Below are 22,979 nucleotides of genomic sequence, written 5' to 3' on the forward strand. Positions count from 1 at the left end.
TAGATCAAATATTTAAAATATACTGTCTTTATGTTGGTTTTAACTAATCTGGAGATTAAATGTGAAATTATTTCAATATAAAAATATATTAAAAACTTTAATGTTAGATGTGATTAATCGCGATTAATCACAGAAAAAAATGTGATTCATTTAATTAATTTTTTAATCTATTGACGAGTAACGTGTAACTATGTCACCTTAAAATAAAGTGCTACCCCTTTTAGCATTTATTACTGGAACTGTGTTGGGTAATTCATGGAAAACAATTTGTAAATACTGTATTGGTTATCATTATGTGGAGTAAAAAAAGAAAAGAAAACTTGTTGTATTACCAATGGGACTTACGGGTAAAATAAAGGTAAATAATAAATGAAATTGTTGTATAAGCAGGGTTATTATCACTAGACTAGAACTATTATTTTTATTAAATGAAATAAAGATGGAAAAACTTGAATAAAAAAAAAAAAATCAAAACTGAAATAAGTTTAAGTTGAAGCACAACAAAATTACTAACTGGAAATAAATAAAAACAAAAACTGAAATAAAAGTAAATTAAGCCTAAATAATAATATTACCTAATAAAATGACTAAAAATGAAAACCGAAAATATAAAAATGAAAACTAATTCAAAATATTAATATAAAATATATATAATAGTATATAAATAATACTAGAATAACATTGTTTATAAGTGATTGTACAGTAATAACTGATTACAAATATATGGCTGATTAATTTTGTCAGACAATATAAGTTATACATCTGCTATTTACATTCCTCAGAGTCATTTCCTTTTTTATTAAATCTAAAATAAAACTACGGAATGTGATTCATGCGAGACATAAAAGGTCACACATGCTGCGCACATTTCTAAAGTCCAGGAGAACCCTGGCTGTAAACTTTCATTTGAAATCGTTTGAATTTTGTTGCACAGTTAAATCTCACACCTTTGCAAAGCTTTGGAACAGACAAAAGAAGTCTATTCTCAGAATGATACAAGCAGGTGTTGCAATAAAAGACCGAACTGACAGTTTCTTTCATCAAACTGCCAATCCACTCTCAGGAGCCAAATAGGAGCATGCGGTGCATGTCTGAACTACTTACAAAGCCCTGCGCTAAAATAAATCGTCAGATCTCCTCGCTTTGCTGAATAATTCTTTCGACACAATCATTTGCACAAATGAATCTCCTGAAATGAGCAGTCACAAACTCACCTCGTTCCCTGCCGGCGATGATGGGCCGCCGTCTCACCACTTCCCCCATGCCGATTATATTTTCTGGCTAGCTTAAAGAGCCGACGGCAAAATCGGCAGCAAGAGTGTTCAAGGAGGTCCAGTAAAGGTTGAAGTTTCAGTTTAGACACACTGGAGAGATACAACTGCAGCCTGAATTATAAATGAATCGTACAAGCACAAGAAACCTTATCCTTGTCCAGGCTACAAGAACTTCCATCTCAATATCTTTACGCATAACAGATTTCCAAACATCCATCACCGAGTACAAAAGAACACCTGCACTTACACCTTGGCAACTTCTGTGTAATCGACAGCTAATGGACAGCTAATGAACAACAACTGTGTGAAATTACTAATAGAACCACTTTATTCTTTAAAAGCCACCTCAAATGTACTTCATTCCATCAACCTGTGATATAAAAATATTGGTTTTACATTTACATTAAGGTCTGATTAGTTAACATTAGTTAAAGCATTAACTAACAATTAGAAATACAACATTTACTAATGTTAGATAATAAAAATGTAAGTTCAAAGTGCATTATTAACAGATGCAACTTTTGATTGATTTTGAACTTGTATTCCTCACTTGTAAGTCGCTTTGGATAAAAGTGTCTGCCAAATGAATCAATGTAAATGTAAATGTATTAGTAAATGTTGAGATTAACATTAGCTAAGATTAATAAATTGTTGTTAGTTCATGTTAAACTAATGTTGTTAACTAATAAAACCTTATTGTAAAGTGTTACCGAAATATTTTCACCACATTCATAATTTAAAGGAAATATCAGGGACTTTCAAAAGTGTGATCTCCAGGCTAATCAAATTTTAAAATGACATTTTTTTTAAACTTTATTTTATGGAAGCTTGTTTTCCGCCATGAAATAAAAAATAAAAGAGGTAATTGCAACTTTTTTTCTCAGAATTGTGTGATATAAAGTCAGAATTGCGAGTTATAAAGTCAGAATTATGTGATATAAAGTCAGAATTGCGAGATATAAAGTCAGAATTGTGTGTTATAAAGTCAGAATTATGAGATATAAAGTCAGAATTGTGAGATATAAAGTCAGAATTGAGTGATATAAAGTCAGAATTGCGAGATATAAAGTCAGAATTGCGAGTTATAAAGTCAGAATTGTGTGTTATAAAGTCAGAATTATGAGATATAAAGTCAGAATTGTGAGATATAAAGTCAGAATTGTGAGATATAAAGTCAGAATTGAGTGATATAAAGTCAGAATTGCGAGTTATAAAGTCAGAATTGAGTGATATAAAGTCAGAATTGCGAGTTATAAAGTCAGAATTGAGTGATATAAAGTCAGAATTGCGAGTTATAAAGTCAGAATTGTGAGATATAAAGACAGAATTGTGAGTTATAAAGTCAGAATTGTGAGATATAAAGTCAAAATTGTGAGATATAAAGTCAGAATTGTGAGATATAAAGTCAGAATTGCGAGTTATAAAGTCAGAATTGAGTGATATAAAGTCAGAATTGTGAGATATAAAGTCAGAATTGAGTGATATAAAGTCAGAATTACGAGATGTAAAGTCAGAATTGCGAGATATAAAGTCAGAATTGCGAGATATAAAGTCAGAATTGTGAGATATAAAGTCAGAATTGAGTGATATAAAGTCAGAATTGCGAGATATAAAGTCAGAATTGCGAGATATAAAGTCAGAATTGTGAGATATAAAGTCAGAATTGAGTGATATAAAGTCAGAATTGTGAGATATAAAGTCAGAATTGTGAGATATAAAGTCAGAATTGCGAGTTATAAAGTCAGAATTGTGAGATATAAAGTCAGAATTGCGAGATATAAAGTCAGAATTGTGAGATATAAAGTCAGAATTGCGAGATATAAAGTCAGAATTGCGAGTTATAAAGTCAGAATTGAGTGATATAAAGTCAGAATTGTGAGATATAAAGTCAGAATTGAGTGATATAAAGTCAGAATTACGAGATGTAAAGTCAGAATTGCGAGATATAAAGTCAGAATTGCGAGATATAAAGTCAGAATTGTGAGATATAAAGTCAGAATTGCGAGATATAAAGTCAGAATTGTGAGATATAAAGTCAGAATTGCGAGATATAAAGTCAGAATTGCGAGATATAAAGTCAGAATTGTGAGATATAAAGTCAGAATTGAGTGATATAAAGTCAGAATTGCGAGATATAAAGTCAGAATTGCGAGATATAAAGTCAGAATTGCGAGATATAAAGTCAGAACTGCGAGATAAAAAGTCAGAATTACCTTTTTTATTTTTTTATTTAGTGGCAGAAACAAGCTTCCATATTATTTCAGGGTCCACTTTAGACATTCTACTAAGTAACTTTGCACCTACATGTAAACTAACTCTCATTAGAGTATTAGTAGACTGTTAGGTTACGGTTCGGGTTAATAGAATAAGTTGACATGTAGTTGTAAAGTTTCTTATAGTCAGTAGAATGTCTGTTAGGGAGAATCAAAATAAAGTGTTAGTAGATATTAAGCAGACAGTCTACTAATACTCTAATGACTGCCAGTTGACATGTAGTTGCAAAGTTACTTATAGTTAGTAGAATGTGGACCACCTAATAAAGTGTGACCCATTGTTTATTGAAAATGAATGACAGTTCAAAAGGTTAGTGGGTGAACCCTGATAAAGAAAGCATTAAATGGATACATTACATCGACAGAATCCATCAAACTCACTGTTCCCATGGACACCTTTCAACCAGTATTCAAAACAAATGAAACGTCTGGAACCTGCTCTCGTTTCTGTGGCATAGTTTTACAGTAGGACGTCCCGTATCACGTTACTCTGATTTAACAGTGTGAAGCTGCTTCAAACTAATGATGCATTGCTTTAAAACAGCTCTAAACTGATGAAATACTGTGTAAAATGTAAGAAAGTGTGTCTGGTGAAAGCAGAGACATCATCCCTGACCAGTGAGCGGACATTAAACATTAACCTGCTGTATCTTCAGACTCATGTAGAAGTGGGTAACACTACAGCTGACCTCTGGCATGCAGCCGGAGAGCACTAAAGAGCCGTAGGTCAAGTTACCTTTGAGTTTAGAAAATTAAGCATCTAAACAGATCCGTCACCTGGTTTGCATATAGCTGCTCATCATCAACATACACTCCAAGAGTCTGATACCTCACAAGCTTTAAATAAAAAGCAGGGAATGTCATTCTGCAACTCGATACCGAGCATATTATTGATCTCTGTACCATGAAAGTGCTTGAGGACTCACTTTACAAACACTTATATGTGAAATAATACTCGGGATTATGGTTACAGTTAGAAGAGCATAGACCGTATTTTATTTTATGAACCGTATTTATTTGAATGTCAAGAAATCACACGGCTAAAATGTTAAGGACTCTAAACCCAATGGCCTAAAGCGTTTTATTTTTTGTTCTTTGTGGGTGTCACTTAGGGAAAAGTGAAATACTGACCGTGGAAGAGGCCAGTGTAAGAGCGCTAATTTAACCAGACAACTGCTCTACACACATTCATCTTCTTCCCTGTAGAGAATCACGCTCTGGCAAAACACTTCTGCTTTGTGCAGTTGTGATTACTGGCATTTCTGAATCTGTTTGGAATTTTTGTACTTCTTAAAAAGTTTCAAAACCAGTATTGTTGTCTTGATTTCTAAGTAAAAATATCTAAACATCCATAAACATAACCTTGAGGGAAAAAGATTAACTTATAGTCTTGTTTTCAGAGTATATACCTAAAAGATGTAAAAAGTAAAGATGTAAAATGATTTCTTTTTACCCTAATTGTCTTTTACTTGTTTAAGCATACATCTAACAAAATGTGTTGATCTTAAAGCTTAAAACAAGAAATACAAACATATGTGGACTCTGAAAACAAGTCTTACTATCTTAAAAAAAAAAAAAATTCTGAAGAAGTGTTGTCAAAAGTACAGACTTCGGCACGAAATATGTCTCTGATTGGCCATTGAGTTCACACGCTCAACAGATATGCCTGTGATTGGACACTGAATTCACGCACTCAACAGATATGTCTCTGATTGGCCATTGAGTTCACACGCTCAACAGATATGTCTGTGATTGGCCATTGAGTTCACGCACTCAACAGATATGTCTCTGATTGGCCATTGAGTTCACGCACTCAACAGATATGCCTGTGATTGGACATTGAGTTCACGCACTCAACAGATATGTCTCTGATTGGCCATTGAGTTCAAGCGCTCAACAGATATGTCTGTGATTGGCTACAATGATCAACGCTTCAAAAACATGTTATAAATAGACATCTTTGATGCTCTTCACCCAGCGCTTACACACACGTAATCACAGACATATCTGTTGAGGGCATCAACACAATGGCCAATCAGAGGTGTTTACAAATCCGCTCAACAGTACTCAAAGTGTCACATTTTTTAAATTTCAGTACCGACTTGGTATTGAAGTCAGTACTTTTGACAACAAGTGGAATTATCTTGCTTTGTATGATTCCTAGATATGTTTATAAGACAAAAATACTGACTTATTTTTCTGTCAAAAAGTTCAAAAGTTCATAAGTTTTATCTCAAAGAAGGATTTTATGAACAATATTAGGGTTTAACAATTCAGTCAATAATAATATAATCTACCTACAATTAACTTAAAGAGACAAAACATAACTTTAAATTTAAATATGCGGATACAATTCAGTACAAAAATAAAAGCAGTAAAATGTCTCAATACATAAAATTATTTTCAAACAGTTCAATGCTACAAACACAGTTACAGTTCTGTAACCGCAACATCGGTTGGCCAAAACTTTCCTCTCCATTCATTAAATGGCCGTTTTATGAGTCCACTCTATGTTTCCAACATGTTAACTTTGTCGTGGTGTAGATCCTGAATATAGTGAGTGTCAGTTTCATAGGTCTGTTTCTATGTATTGATATGTTCAGCATTGCATTGCAACAACGACTAGTTAGAAATAGGAGACTAAAAGTGGCAAGTTGTTCTGTGAGGTATACCTGTCAGATTCTTTAGTATAGTCACAACTGTCACACTCCAACATTCATGATAGGTACCTTTGGTGAAAATGGATGGTCTGACTATTCATTTCCAGTCTTGAAGTTACACAAACCGTTGGCTGAAAAACATCCAGGCATTTTCCATTTGTCCATGAGGAACCTTTTTAACATACAGGTTGGCTGAAGTTAGCAAGATCTGAAAACATCACAGGTCCACGTACAGACCATGTGTCACGTCTGGCTCGTGCATAGCCATCATCTAAGTAAATGTGCAAATTATGACCTGTAATTAATCGCTCCCCGACACAATCAAGAACTTGTCTCCACGAATATAGTCCACGTGACATGATTCAGTTTGTTTTCCTGTATAATAAGGCACTATAGAGAACTGCACAATTCAATCTGTGTCCCAGGGACAAAATGCCCGTCACCTTTTGTCGTTTGAACATCCCGTTTTGAGTCCAGCTGTACTTTGACTTTCTTGCACTGAGCCAAGCAGCGGTCTGGAAAATGTGAATTCTTCCACAGTGTGCTGTTGTTGTTAAATGTTCTGCCTGCCAGGAGCGACGTGCTATGATTTATCTCCTTGAAGAACCTGAAAGCAGACAATATTACAGTAATCAGATAAACGCCCCAGAACACAAAAGGCTTCAAATAGCCATTCAAAAACAATCTGAGATCAGGGTTCCTGCACGGATTGCGATGGCAAAAAATGATAGTTAAAAAAGTCATATTTGCGGTTTAGAGATGTAGATATTCTACACAGGCTTTTCTCTTATTGGTAACGACGTGGCGGCAGATCATCTGATATGATGTAGTCAGATCTTTCCAGACAATCTTCTGTGATGTTGGCAATAATTTGTCTCATGTTTTTTTTAGGGTTGTCGTTAGATTAAATTTTTCAATCAAATTAAGCATACATCGTTTGTCTTGTTTAACACTTTTTGTCAACATTTGCTATACCCAGCAAAGTAAACCATCAAAGAAGTTTGATTCACACAAAACTATTTTCTGCAAGTTTTTTTTCAAGGTAAATTTAGCTGTCTTTCCCAAAAAGGACACTTGAAGACTCAAAAAGTACACCAAATAACTAAATGATATAAGGAGTCCATATAATTCATAAATGTATGGACATCAAAGCACCAAATATTACAGAAACTTTCAGAATTCATGGTGTACAGTATGTGTAGAGTGCAACAGCAAAGATCTTGTTTACAGTTTAGACAAGTTGCAATACCGAACAAGGCCACATGGAGATGCCAAAACCCCCTAAATCAACCGCCTTGATCTGACTGCATATACTAAAGTACACGGATCCATTCAGAATTATTAAACACAGCAACATACACATGACAGATAAAAACATTATCCTGAATGTGTGTGGAAACAAGGTGAATGTACTGAAATGTGTCTGTGCATCAATACAGTGTGCGATCAGTGTGTTGACAGCACACATACACAGTTTGTTTGCGCATCGATAATAACAGACTCACGTGAGTTTACTGTACAACTCCTGTACATCACTGCAATCATCTTTACCTTGATTACAATCCGCATCCATCAAAACTTTACTAGCGAGACGCTGGTTTGCTTTATTCAGCTGAGAAACGTTTCGTATGGAGTCGTATGGATTACTTTTATGATGGATGGATGCACTTTTTTGGGCTTTAAAAATCTCAACCCCAATTCACTACCATTATAAAGCTGGGAAGAGCCAGGATATTTTTTAATATAACTCCGATTGTGTTTATCTGAAAGAAGATATTTTCATTTTTGGGTGAACTAACCCTTTAACGGGTTAACATTGACAGTCCTAGTTTTTTTGTATAACACAGACCACAACACATGCAAATAGTCTCTGCTGGGAATATTCTGGAGTGAATGACAATCCCTGTCATTTCCAAAACAAGATTACTGTGGAATCTGACAGATGTGAGCTCTGAACAAAATGCATATGTTGAATGAAACGTCATTACTGAAGTTTATTTAAACAGTCCGGTTTACTTCAATGGTTTATGAAAAGTTACCTGAAATCATATGAGTTGCCTGGTGTTATTTACTTCTGTGGTTACCGAGCAAAACACAGGAAACTCAGTACAATAACACAAGAAGCACTTTAATTCAATTAACTCGGGTAACTCCAATAACTCAAGGCAATGGATCCAGTCTCACAGTGTTATGAGAGCAAATATTCCTGGCATAACACGGTCAAAGAAACGAAAGCTGAAGAAAACCAGACTCTTAAACCGTGATTAATGGGGTTTGGGTTAAAAAACAAGTAGAATGCGAAGGAAAATCTCCTTACCTACCTGGTTGCGTGTTTTGTGGGATTTCTGTAGCCAGACCCGCCACTGATCATAAAGTTTGATGCTCATACCGCTGCAGCCGTAGGCGTGTTTGCGCACCCAGCCGAAGAACTGCTTCAAGTCCCGCCGCAGCGTGGAGTTTTGCTGCCCTGCCTTCGAGTCACATGACCCCGTCAGCAGTCGCTCTGCAGGGCGAAAGACAGAAATCAACACGCATCCGTCCAGAGAGACAATCGTGCACGCATCAAGCTTATCACAGATACAGGCCACAGTTTACACAGCCAACCAAACACAAGTTGGGATAAAAATAAATCCTTTTCCATTTTAAATAAACAGCAGGTTTCTGAGCTCCAGATGTGGGCCGCTCCAGAAGAGTTAATGTGCAGAGGAGTTAATCTGTTAATCTTCAGAAAAAATCCTCTGAAAAAATACATCCAACACTCCCCCGTTGCTTTCTGGCAAGCCACAAAATGGGGAGATGTATGACTAAAGTAATGCGTTGCATGTGCTAGTTGGTGTCTGCTGGACCGAGCATCGTCTCTGAAATATGTATCTGATTATCGGATGGACGGCACGACACATCCAAAATGTGAAAATATGATGAAGGACAGCGAAGGCAACATCTCAATCCAACTCTCGCTGCTACCATTTAACTAGAGACCCTGGCTAGATTTATTTCTTTTCTGTTTTGGTTTTTGGAATTTCTGCTATTTTTGATAACAAAAACAGTTAAATAAGACAGGAAATATTCTGTAAATAAGGCGAGCTGGAATCAAACTCATATTTCCCACATGTAGCACTGCAAGACTGCTAGGCCAGTCCAAGATTAAAACAATTATAATTTCATGATCTGCACGAATGGATATTCAAATAAAATAATTGTTACTGACAATCCTCATTTTGGCTGCGTGAGATTCTCCAGCTTTGTTGTTGTTGAGCTGTTAAAGCTCCGCCCTCTTCTGGAAAGGGGGCGGGAGCAGCAGCTCATTTGCATTTAAAGGGACACACACAAAAACGGCGTGTTTTTGCTCACACCCAAATAGGGGCAAATTTGACAAGCTATAATAAATGATCTGTGGGGTATTTTGAGCTGAAACTTCACAGACACATTCTGGGGACACCAGAGACTTATATTACATCTTGTAAAAGGGGCATTATAGGTCCCCTTAAAATGTTTTTTTGTTTTTTTGCCAAAAAGCAAAGCGACACTGCTGTACTTTGATATTTACCATGGTATTTACCTGGTTCTTTTAAGAACTACCATGGTAAACTTCCAAAAAAGTTTGCAAGGATAGCGTAAATGATATTTCTCTTACCACTGTGTGGTGTTGAGGCTGCAGTAGGGTGACTCCAGCCACTCCAAATCCCTGCTTTCCTAGATCCCAGAATCCCTACCGGATTACAGCGCACCTGCACAAAATACACTGTGCCCGGCCGCAACCCCGCCAGCCTGCAGGAAGTCTGGTTCCCAACATCATCCACCACCTGCAGAGAAAGACACCCAAAACAGTCTGTTACATCAAACACCTACAACGGCAACACACACACACACACACACCGTTACCCTAACGGGCATATTTAATGTTCTCTATGAGAAGAAAAAAAGCCATTCACTTTCAAAATCCTTAAGCAAGTTCACACAAGCTCATCTATAAAGAAGAAGAACAAAGAAATTTCCCCCCTTTTGTGCTCCTGCGGGATATACCAACATATATCAGACACAAAGACAGGGACACACACATCAATAATTGTCCTGCCTTCTGGCTCTACATACACACATGAGCATCAACACTACCCCGAGAGGAAATCTGTTATCTGTTACTTATTACAGATTGAGTAATTGCACGGGTAGAGACAGCATCAACAGGGCCATGCCAGGCTCGATTCCTCCTGCTTCCTAAAGCAGAGGTAGAGTCAGGATTCTGATCCAGGAATGTAGGAATGGCCTGGGCCCCTGTAATTATTTACAATCCCGATTCCCCTGAATCAGTCGCTCCATTTCCAGACTCACATTTCAAAAGCTACAAACACGGTTAATATGCACGGCTCCGTAATCCGAGGAGCGTCATTACTATTGGAACGTGATGAGTGGCAGAATGTTAACATCATCAGGTTGGCGTGTAACAGGCATGCTGGGTAATTATTTCCCGTCGTACAGACTATGTAAGCAGTTGAGAACGGCCCGGGTGATAATGCGGCTTTCTAACGCACTTTGAAAACAACGGATCGTCTGCTGTGATGTGCTTTTTATGGTCACTGTCATGTTTTGATTTTGTTCTGATGGGTAAAGGGGGGGATTATGTAACTCAACTCTGCCCAGCCTCAGGAAACCTGCCAACTGATTGGATCCATATGAGCGGAATGGGGACAGCGAAAGCTTAAGTTTATTTGAAACCCTAAAGTTTAACCGGACTCTTCCGTGGCCGGAGGACTGGAAACCATGTGCTGTTCTGCTACAGCTGGAAATGACGTTTCAGACAAGTAATACAAACAGCCCAAATTCTACTGGAACATGACTGTTATCTTTCGAGCGGCTCTAATTAATCATTGTGCCGCTCTGCAAATGCTTTAGAATTCAGACACTGACTTTAGCTCACATGCACAATTTGCACTACAAAAACAAGTGGGTGTGGCAGTGGGAAGACGGTGCTAGTAGTGAGGATGATGGGTATTGTTTGATGGACCCTGATGGAGAGCGTCTGTACCTTCCAGTCGCTGCTCTCCTCCAGTCTGTATCTGATCTGATATTTGGCCTGAAAGAGAAAGTCTTTCAGTGCAGGCGGCGTCCCCCAGCGCACGGTCAGCTGGTCCTCCAGGTCACCCACTCGACTCACTGTCACGTCCGTCGGTGGATCTGTCGTCACTGGAGAGAAAAACAAACAACAGAATAAGACTGAGGCACTGTGACAAAAATACCTTATTCTTGAATTCTTGAACTGGAATTTGAATTGGAATGACAGGAAGAAGGGTTTACCCATCCATCCATCTACCTACCATCCATTTACCCATCCATCCACTATCCACCCATCCATCCATCCTCTATCCATCCATCCATCCATCCATCCATCCTCTATCCATCCATCCATCCTCTATCCATCCATCCATCCACTATCCACCCATCCATCCATCCATCCTCTATCCATTCATCCTCTATCCATCCATCCATCCATCATCCTCTATCCATCCATCCATCCACTATCCACCCATCCATCCATCCATCCATCCATCCTTTATCCATCCATCCATTTACCTATTCATCCACTATTCACCCATCCATCCTCTATCCATCCATCCATCCTTTATCCATCCATCCATTTACCTATCCATCCACCATTCACCCATCCATCCTCTATCCATCCATCCACCCTTTATCCATCCATCCATTTACCTATCCATCCACTATCCACCCACCCATCCTCTAACCATCCAGCCATCCATCCATCCATCCATCCATCCTCCATCCACCCATCCATCCATTCTCTATCTATCCATCCATCATCCATTCTTTATCCATCCATCTATCTGTCCATCCATACATCCTCTATCCATCCATTCATTCATTCATTCCATCCATCCATCCATCCTCTATCTATCTATCCATCCATCCATCCATCATCCATCCATCCTCTATCTATCCATCCATCCATCCATCCTTCCATCCATCCACTATTCATCCATCCATTTTTTCCATCCATACATCCATCCATCCATCTGTCCATCCATTTACCCATCCATCCACTATCCACCCATCCATCCTCATTACATCCATCCTTCCATCCACTATCTATCCATCCAACCATCCGTCCATCCATCCATCCATCCATCCATCCATCCATCCATCCATCCACCCATCCATCCTCATTCCATCCATCCTCCCATCCATCCATCTGTCCATCCATTTACCCATCCATCCACTATCCACCCATCCATCCTCATTCCATCCACCCATCCATCCATCAATCCATCCGTCCATCTTTTGTATTGCAATTCAGTTTAATTCTACTTCAAATTTCAATTCTGCATCCTGTTTATGAACTCTGCATGAAATAAATAACACACTAATAGACTGGCAAAGAAAAATGGATTCATTTAGTGTCACTGCAGTCTAATTTGTAAAGAAAACACAGAAACACAGAATGTGTATAGATTTTGTGATCACAATTTCTGTCCGTCCACAACTACTAATTATTTCAATATATAGTATAGTAGATATCCTACTCTTACAGAACTCTAGTCCGCCTCAAAAAAAATCCTTGTGATTACTTTGTCCTAAAAAGGAGCTCATTGCATTGGTACCTTCTTAAAAACAAACAAACAAACAAACAAAAAACCTCCAAGCCAATCATATTGGAACTGGTGATGTTTTTGTATGCAATATGCATCTACTGGTTAAAGAACGATCTTCGGTCTGCAGGCTGAGACTTTTGTTCTTGTGATTCAAATGAGATGAAATATACTCAGTTTTCCATTATTCTATTCTATTCTATTCTAGTTAACTAGTCGCTCTGTATTTTTCCGCTTTGTATTTTGGTGAAGCTGCTGTAAAATCATATAGCACAGAAAATGCTTCACATTCCAAGTAATTGTAGTGTTCTTGGATCTCAGAGCTGTTGTTTAATTAGTCAGATGAGCATTGTCTCTGTTGCTAAGGCGGTGGAGGCACTAGGCGCGGTGGCTGTGTCATAACTATGGCATGTTTCGAGGAGCACCCACCTTCCTTTACTGCACTTTCCATTCAGAATGGCCCTGCCTCCCCCTTCAGGTGCAGTTACACTGATTTACACACACAGGATGTAAAAGTTTATAACATTTCTCATCTCCTTCTTAAGAACACGTGGGGGTGGGGGCTTTAGTTCAGTGTTAAGGCTATTTCAATTTAATTTCAAATACTTTCTAATGTCTTGCCAAGACGCAATGCCCCTCGACTCAAGTCCTAACCACACTAATTCCATTTTTATTAACATGTTTGTAGTTTAAAATGTCTGTTTGAAGAGATTATGTGCAAACTTGGCCTGCACTCAAAGGATTCAACAAAACAGACAAGTCACATTGCTAAACAGTAGCCCCAGGCCGGTCAGGGTACTGGGATTAGCGAAAAACTTCGTAAAAATTCCACTCGCTGTCTGTAAAGAAGGGGGCTGCGAGTAGGTGGGCAGATCCTGAATAACGCTGCGATGGACCGCTACAATTCGTCATGCCTCCGCCCGGTTTTACAAGGAGTGGCGCTCTCACGTTGCACGCGGTCCTCTCGTATTGCCCATGAGGAGAACACCTGGGGCTTGTGTCTGATATGGGGTCAAAGGTCACGCACACTCACCCACGTCTAAGATATCCAAGTAGATGACGTCAGATGTTGCGGTTCCGAGTTGGTTAGAGGCCTCCACCCATATCTCGTAGGGCGTGAAGAGGGCGAGGTCGCGGGGGATGTAGCATGTGTATGGCTCTCCCGCGTTGTAGTCCTCACACTCCTTTTCTCGTCCGTACCACCTACAGGTGCGCACACAAGAAATGTAACTGTTTGGACACAACGCATTCGTATATGAAGGCTTTTAAAGGAAAGAGCCAGTGTAAAATGTGGGAATGATTCCTTAATTATGGCTTGGAATGAGGATATGAAAATTGTTGTGTCTGGAATCTGCATTCTATCTGCTCACTGGGCATGAAAGCCAATGTTAATTACAATATATATATACATATATGGCATGTGCCCATCAGGAGGGATTAGCACAGACAGTTTGGTTTAAGACATCCTTGAACATCCTTCCACTGTCCTCCAGTGAACAGGCATGTGGGAACATGAACTATACAAACAAGATAAGGCGTGAATTTGGGAAGAGGCATTAACACAAGTGTGAATGACCTGTGGCACTGACCTGAGCTTATATTTGAGTGTGTATTTGGTCTTGATGAAGGTCTCTCCCTGGCCCCCAGGGGCCCATCGACAGGTGAGGTCTTTAGTGTTCCTGGACCAGCAGGTGAGATTCACGGGCTTCTCAGGAGGCACTGAAAACAGACGAGGACGATGAGTTTTCACTGAGCTGTCAAAGTGAGTTAGTGGAAAGTGACTCATGCCTCTCATAACACCTCATTAAAGCTATAAAACTTGATGATTTCCACTACTTACAACACACAGATTCTCTAGAATGGAAAATCACTCAAAAGCTTGATGTTCAGAATTTCAGAAAATAGTCAGTTTGGTGGTTTAAAGTCGACATGAACAGTGTTTGCAACCCATTTTACTTCTGTAATATTATTTCTGAGTGAAACAGATAAAATACAAATGGAAATAGAAAGCTTTTGTAACATTATCACTACCGTTCAAAAGTTTGGGGTCAGTAAGAGTTTTTTTTTGTTTGCTTGCTTTGAAAAAACTTTTGACCATAGTGTATATACAGTCAAACCAAAAATTATTCAGACGTTTTTGATATTTTTGGTATATTTTTACTAGTGGGTGCAGGACACTATAGTTCATTTATGTAAGTGAGGATAGCAAAATAAAGTAAACCGTGACATATTATACCCACAAATTCTTCATACAGTGGACTACTTGTAAAACTGATCAAAATTTGGAACCAAAAATTATTCACACACTTTGACCTGACCATGTTTTGCTTAAGTGTTATCTGACATAATTAAGATTAATTTTTTTCCGACACAGTTTAACTCTGAGATCTTGTCATATTTTATTATCATTTTTTAAACTATAGTGAATAAACTGTATTAATGAATGAAATGTATATATATATATTACATTTAGTTTTTTATTTTCTATTCTATATATCAATATTTATTATTATTTTAGACAGATATATATATATATATATATATATATATATGGTATATTTTAATATACAGTACTGGTCCATATTAGAATGATTTCTGAAGGATCATGTGACACTGAAGACTGGAGTAATGATGCTGAAAATTCAGCTTTCATCACAGGAATAAATTCTATTTTAAAGTATATTAAAATAGAAAACCATTATTTGTAATTGTAATAATATTTCACAATATTACTGATTTTTCTGTATTTTTAATCAAATAAATGCAGGCTTGATGAGCAGAAGAGACTTCTTTGAAAAACATTAAAAATAGTAATGTGTCCAAACTTTTGACCGGGACTGTATGTCATATATATCTATGTCTAAAATAATATATACAGACATTTTAGATATATAAACATGTATTTTAAACATGAACAATATTCATCATAAGAATCCTGACAAAAAAAGTATCGCAATTTTTACAAATACATGAAGCAGCACAGCCGGTTTCAGCTGTGAAAGCAATACATGTTTCACATATCAGGATGATTTCTGAAGGATCACGTGACTCTGAAGATGCTGAAAATTCCGTTTTGCATAAATTACATTCAAAAATATATTCAAATAAAAACAGCTATTTTAAATTGTAATACATTTTGTTTTACAATATTAGTTTTTTTTTTTTTTTAATCAAATAAACTCAGCCTGAAACGTCTCTTAAAAAAATAAGTCATTTTAAAAGAAAAGAAACGTTTTTCTACCTCTTTTGGATTAACGCTCACAGATGAATCATTCACAATAAGACGAGAAACGTGCATTACAGAAGTAAACAGGGTCAATTTTGACTTTGTGTTGACTTTAAATATTTTCAATAATGGATGAGTGTCTTCAGCTGTCATCCTCATTTAAGTTCAGGAACGGGGCCAAGATTCCATTCAGCTGAGAACAAAAGACACTGCGTCTAAGTGTAAGACTGTGATTATATGAGCCGAACCTTCGAGAGGAGACCTCAGAGACACAGAGAGCTTGAGTCAACACACACACACACACACACACACACACACTTATCCTTACCACGTCTCTACATTTCTTGCCTTCAATCTTTTTTCCAAATGACCAGACACTCGCTTCCTCGACTTTGTCTCGCTCTCTCAATTTCCGCCTTTCTGTGTGTGTGTGTGTGTGTGTGTGTGTGTGTTTGTAATTTTCCATACTGCCACCATTCCATGTAACTTGACAAATGCGGTACATTTGTTCTGTCATACGCGTCAGTCGAGGAAAGCGCCGATAATGGACCACACAGGTGCTAAAAGCATAACAGTGGAACAGATAGCTATCTTAAGGGGCTTAAACAACTCTCCAGTTCATTGGTGGACGGGCAGAAAACATTAAATACTGCAACAACTGTGGCCCAGTGGCAGGGGTCAGATCATAAAGACCGTCTAATACTTCCAGGTCTGATCCGTATTCCCTGATCTTACCCACAAAACACATTTCATTGCATTTAAGTTGGACGGCGTTCACAATCGGCAATTAAACACACTCAGCAGCAAATACGAACAATATGGTAGACGAGACTCACTGCCAACATAGATGCAGGAGCCGGCCAGCACATGACCCCCGCTGTTATGGCACACGAGGTTGTCTCCGGAGCGCTGGCGGGAGCCGGAGAGCCGCGGGAGGGTGACGCTCAGAACGCTGGGGCTCAAGACGCTGTAGGTGCTGCTGGGAAGACGCTTCCCGTTTAGCGTCCAATAGAGCGAGCCCGCGTGAACGCCGTGGTCTGGGTTGACGGAGCATGTGGCTGTCAGGCTGGAGCCGATGGGAAGAGCGGGGTCTTGAGGGAAGATGGTGGCCACCTCTGAGGAGGACGAGATAGAGCAGGTTAGAGCTGGTTATTATGGGCTGTCTGGTTTGAGCTCATGTTATATGATGTTACAGGAGGAGACAGACCGACCTCGTGACTAACACATCAAACAGGCTGATGGTGACAGACTAAATCAGAGCAATGTGGGATACGCTAGATGATCAGAAAAGAAGATAATAGCCGTTTACTATGAAAGGGAACATGACTGTACATTATCCCACTCTAAAAAATGCTGGGTTAAAATCAACTCAAGTTGGGTTGAAAATGGACAAACCCAGCAAATGGGATGTTTTAATCCAGCGGTTGGGTTAAATGTTTGACCCAATGTGTTGGACAGTTTTATTTAACCCAACTATTGATTAAAAATGACTGTATGTCTGGCTTAAAATGAACCCAAAATAGGCTGGAAATTAAAAATCAGACACATAATTACTAGAGGCAACAATAATAATCAAAAGGTGAACATTTATCAATAAGCAATTTAATAAATGTTTATTGTTTAATTATTATTCATTAAACTTATTAATAAATGTTCCTTTCCAACATACTTTGGGTTCATTTTAAGTGAGAAATACAGTCATTTTTAAACAATAGTTGAGTTAAATAAAACTACCCAGCAGGTTGGGTCAAACATTTAACCCATTTGCTGGGTTAAAAACCCAATCGCTGTGAGTGTAGGGTTTGGTGTAGGGTTAGTTACTTGTAATTATGCATAATTTACTGTTAATACTATAGTAAGTACTTGTAGAAACATGTAAGTACATCACATTAAAATAAAGTTACCTAACCCAGTTATTGTAATTGCTATAATAATAGTATGTACATGCGGAACAGGACTGTAAAATGAAGTGCTAGCAAAAAAAGATATGAAACTAGCACAGTGTAAAAATTACTACTTGCAAGATTCAATGTTTAATATACAGTTTATAGGTCATTAAAACATTATTTGACCATACAATCTAAAAAATGCTGCGTTAAAAACAACCCAAGTTGGGCTGAAAATGGACAAACCCAGCGAATGGGTTGTTGGGTTAAATGTTTGTCCAACCTGCTGGGTAGTTTTATTTAACTCAACTATTGTTTAAAAATGACTGTATTTCTTGCTTAAAATGAACTCAAAATATATTACTAAATGTTAATTTCCAACATGTTTAATAAATGAACATTTATTAAAGTGTAATGAATAATAATTGCTTATTATTCACCTTTTGATTGTTATTGTTGCCTCTAGTAATTATGTGTCTGATTTTTAATTTCCAACTTATTTTAGGTTCATTTTAAGCCAGACATATAGTCATTTTTAAACAATAGTTGGGTTAAATAAAACTACCCAGGACGAACATTTAACCCAACCGCTGGGTTTGTCCATTTTCAACCCAACTTGGGTTGTTTTTAACCCAGAGTGTAGAAAGCTGCGACTGACCAATAACCATCAAGTATTCCAGAATAGTGTTTCAGAAGTCTGGCGTCTATCACTGCGCTGAAAGATCCCAAACAGGAACTCACACACAATTATAATTTCATAAACCCTGTTGGAGTTCATTATCGCCCGTGTAATGTGACAGTGTGGAATCCCTCAAGTCTTAATTCAGCACAATTGGGTAATGGAGGTGACGAGGGAACTGATTACATGTAATTACATCAAGATGGATAGATAGACTAACCTTAAAAGAGAGATTACATATTCAGAGGAAAAAGAGTGAAATCTTCTCTCCGCATCAAAGGAGAAAGACACAAATCATCGTTTAACACTAATGAACTCTCGACTAGTCTTCACATGGTGCTGCTTCATTTCAGTAGATTACAAAATTCAACCTCGAAAACATTTCAAACCATTTAATGACAGCAGCAATTACAAGTATTTATCACAGGTGTCTGAATAGTAAATGAGTTTGGTCTCGGATCACAAGGTCTCATGAGGTAAGCGAGGGAAACTCTTGGATGCACATCTTACGGCTGAGACGGGGAACAGCGGGACCACCCTTTGGACATTCCTGCCCGACCGTGTTGTCAAACCGCAATGATCTTTTAAAAGGTTACTTCTGTCTACACACTTTCTTCCTTTTAACTGTGTTTATATTTCACTGAGGCCCAGAAAAAGTCAGCCTGACGTTTGTGCGTTTAATGTTAACTAGAGGAGAGGGAAGTGTAATGCACTTCACTTCTCGATTCCCTGCCTGGCACTGAGGGTGTGAATGAGGCAATACTTCATTAGATGTAATTAGTCTTAATCTTCCCCTCCAACAACACCTGCAAATATCACGTAAGGGGAATGTGCTAAACGCTCGCATTGTTAATGTATTTCACAATAGCTATTAATAATTTAGCCCTTTGTTATTTACAACGCAATTATGCCCTTTGATCCTGATACATTGTTCTCTGCAGTTCATTAAAAGCAAATTAAACTTTCACAAGCACCTATATTTCACCGAACAGAGCTCATCATCTCAGTGTTGATTTGAGGTGAACCTTGTCCTGCGGCCACATATTCATTATAAAAACAAGCTTAAGAAACATGATGTCAGGGTATTATTGTGGGTTAATCATGCTCTGACCTTTTGAGATTTTAACCATTAGCATACTTTTATAATACAGTGCAATATTTGCACAATTGGCCAATCTGTTAAACCAAGCAGTTTAAAACAATGTAAATAAAAGATTTAATGCTGTTCTCCAACAAATATTACATTAATTAAAAATATTTTCATACAAAAATGACCTCAATGCACCTCTTCTTCAGTAAACATGTTTCCAATTTCAGAGATAAAAAATTACTAAGGTAATTTTGACATTTCTGTACACTGTAAAAGTGCTGGGTTAAAAACAAAAGTTGGGTTGAAAATGGACAAACCCAGCGGTTGGGTTAAATGTTTGACCAACCTGCTGGGCAGTTTTATTTACTGATGGATAGATCCGTTTAGATCCGCTCTGACGGACAACAAAAAACTCCCTGAAACTTCCTAACTCTTCCATCCAGACAGTGGCATTCTCTGTTTTTAATGTTATTTTTTTATTTCTTATGCGTTCCATTTTTATTATTATGTATTTGGTTCTTTTTTTATGTAAAGCACTTTGAATTACCATTGTTTATGAAGTGTGCTATACAAATAAAATTGCCTTGCCTTGCCTTAACTCAACTATTGTTTAAAAATTACTGTATTTCTTGCTTAAAATGAATCCAAAGTATGTTGGAAATATACATTTATTAATAAGTTTAATAATTACACAATACACATTTATTAAATTGCTTATTAATAAATGTTCGCCTTTTGATTATTATTGTTGCCTCTAGTAATTATGTGTCTGATTTTTAATTTCCAACATATTTTGGGTTCATTTTAAGTCAGACATATAGTCATTTTTAAACAATAGTTGGGTTAAATAAAACTACCCAGCAGGTTGGGTCAAAACAACCCAATCACTTGATTTGTCCATTTTCAACCCAACTTGGGTTGTTTTTAACCCAACATTTTTTAGAGTGTGGGGCTTCACATCTTAAAGTAGTGAAAAAATGCCCACAAGTTTGGCAATAACAAATATTAAAAAAGCCAATATTGTTGTGATGTGACAAGAAAACCATGTAAAATGAGAACTATTGTTTTGTTTTGTTTTGTTTTGAATGTATTAATACAATAAAACGTACCTGGTACATCTTAATTTGTTATTGATCTATATCATGCTTTGCAGATGCTGGGTAACTATTTTTTTTAATGATCACTTTAAGTAACTTCAAAGTTACCATTCTATTCAAACTATTATATTTACTAATGTAAATCCAATACTGAACACGCCAAGTTCCGAGACTAATCCCATTCTATGAAGAAGGCACGTAAGAACACATACACACACTCACACACACACACACACACACACACACATATTAATGTACTCACGGGTGGAAGACGACAACACGCCGGCAGCACAGAGGAGCAAAAACAACAACCAGATCATCTTACGAGAAATGTTCGCTTTCTTTCTTTCAGGACACGAGAGTGTTATTGGTGTGTGCGGGAATATTTGATCCACGCATGCCACCGCGACTCCAGCTCCAGTGCAGCCGATGATCCAGCGTCAGGCGCGGCGCTGCTCGCGTCGGTCACGCGGATGTTCCACAAGACAGAACTTTAAAGAATATCCGCCAAATGCTCTGTTAATGCGACGGTGCATTCGTCCTCTTCTTTTACTTTTAGCATCGTGCTGAGGCACTGCTAGGACACATCTAAGTACTTTGCAAGCTCCTCCCATGTCTTCCCACACAGTTCCAAGTCATTTTTGCCTCTTTCGTTTTATTCCACCCTTCCTCCTGTCTGTGCCCTCCTCTTGTCTCGAGCAGGTCTTGTATATCTAGAGCAGTTCTTGTTTCCCTCTCCGCGTGAATCCCGAAGCTTCAGCCTACCTGTGGGTCAGAACAAGTCTTTCAACTTCTGCCTTTTTATGAATAGTCACTTAAAGCTGAATAATTACATTCCGTGTTAATTGACTGAGTCTGGAAGAACTTGCCATCTTCACCCCTTGTCTCAAACCATGCATGTCTGTCTCACATCTGTAATTTGAATATTATATTTAATTTTCCAAAAAATGCTGGGATAAAAACAACCCAGCAAATGGGTTGTTTTAACTCAGCAACTGGGTTGTTTTAACCCAGCAAATGGGTTGTTTTAACCCTGCAAATGGGTTGTTTTAACTCAGCAACTGGGTTGTTTTAACCCAGCGAATGGGTTGTTTTAACCCTGCGAATGGGTTGTTTTAACCCAGCGAATGGGTTGTTTTAACCCAGCGAATGGGTTGCTTTAACTCAGCAACTGGGTTGTTTTAACCCAGCGAATGGGTTGCTTTAACTCAGCAACTGGGTTGTTTTAACCCAGCGAATGGGTTGTTTTAACCCTGCGAATGGGTTGTTTTAACCCAGCGAATGGGTTGTTTTAACCCAGCGAATGGGTTGTTTTAACTCAGCAACTGGGTTGTTTTAACCCAGCGAATGGGTTGTTTTAACCCTGCGAATGGGTTGTTTTATTCAGCAAATGGGTTGTTTTAACTCAGCAACTGGGTTGTTTTAACCCAGCAAATGGGTTGTTTTAACCCTGCAAATGGGTTGTTTTAACTCAGCAAATGGGTTGTTTTAACCCTGCAAATGGGTTGTTTTAACCCTGCAAATGGGTTGTTTTAACTCAGCAACTGGGTTGTTTTAACCCAGCAAATGGGTTGTTTTAACCCAGCAAATGGGCTGTTTTAACTCAGCAACTGGGTTGTTTTAACCCAGCGAATGGGTTGTTTTAACCCTGCGAATGGGTTGTTTTAACCCAGCGAATGGGTTGTTTTAACCCAGCAACTGGGTTGTTTTAACCCAGCGAATGGGTTGCTTTAACTCAGCAACTGGGTTGTTTTAACCCAGCGAATGGGTTGTTTTAACCCTGCGAATGGGTTGTTTTAACCCAGCGAATGGGTTGTTTTAACTCAGCAACTGGGTTGTTTTAACCCAGCGAATGGGTTGTTTTAACCCTGCGAATGGGTTGTTTTAACCCTGCGAAATGGGTTGTTTTAACCCAGCGAATGGGTTGTTTTAACTCAGCAACTGGGTTGTTTTAACCCAGCAAATGGGTTGTTTTAACCCAGCAACTGGGTTGCTTTAACTCAGCAAATGGGTTGTTTTAACTCAGCAACTGGGTTGTTTTAACCCTGCAAATGAGTTGTTTTAACCCAGCGGTTGGGTTAAAAGTTTGCCTAACGTGCTGGCTAGTTTTATTTAACAACTATTGTTTAAAAATTACTATATGGCTGGCTTAAAATTAACCCAAAATAGGTTGGAAATTAACAATTATTAAT

General features: G+C 38.0%; 1 protein-coding gene across 4 annotated transcripts in view; it reads right to left on the reverse strand.

The window, feature by feature from the left end:
• Positions 1-4,595: 4,595 nt before the first annotated feature.
• The window catches only part of crlf1a (cytokine receptor-like factor 1a), a 28,604-nt gene continuing 10,220 nt past the window's right edge, over positions 4,596-22,979 (reverse strand). For 2 of the 4 annotated variants that reach the window (XM_051916286.1, XM_051916297.1), the window contains 8 exons: positions 21,050-21,552; positions 16,872-17,150; positions 14,399-14,528; positions 13,843-14,012; positions 11,231-11,388; positions 9,842-10,010; positions 8,529-8,710; positions 4,596-6,814 (listed from right to left, as the gene is read on the reverse strand). In XM_051916286.1, coding sequence (XP_051772246.1) covers positions 6,791-6,814; positions 8,529-8,710; positions 9,842-10,010; positions 11,231-11,388; positions 13,843-14,012; positions 14,399-14,528; positions 16,872-17,150; positions 21,050-21,107 — 1,170 coding nt within the window. In that variant the 5' untranslated portion in view covers positions 21,108-21,552 and the 3' untranslated portion in view covers positions 4,596-6,790. Of the gene's footprint in view, positions 6,815-8,524; positions 8,711-9,841; positions 10,011-11,230; positions 11,389-13,842; positions 14,013-14,398; positions 14,529-16,871; positions 17,151-21,049; positions 21,553-22,979 lie in introns of all 4 variants that reach the window. The other 2 variants (XM_051916308.1, XM_051916317.1) reach the window with 2 other exon arrangements.

This window comes from Ctenopharyngodon idella, chromosome 2 (assembly GCF_019924925.1).
Source record: "Ctenopharyngodon idella isolate HZGC_01 chromosome 2, HZGC01, whole genome shotgun sequence".
Taxonomy (NCBI): Eukaryota; Metazoa; Chordata; class Actinopteri; order Cypriniformes; family Xenocyprididae; genus Ctenopharyngodon; species Ctenopharyngodon idella.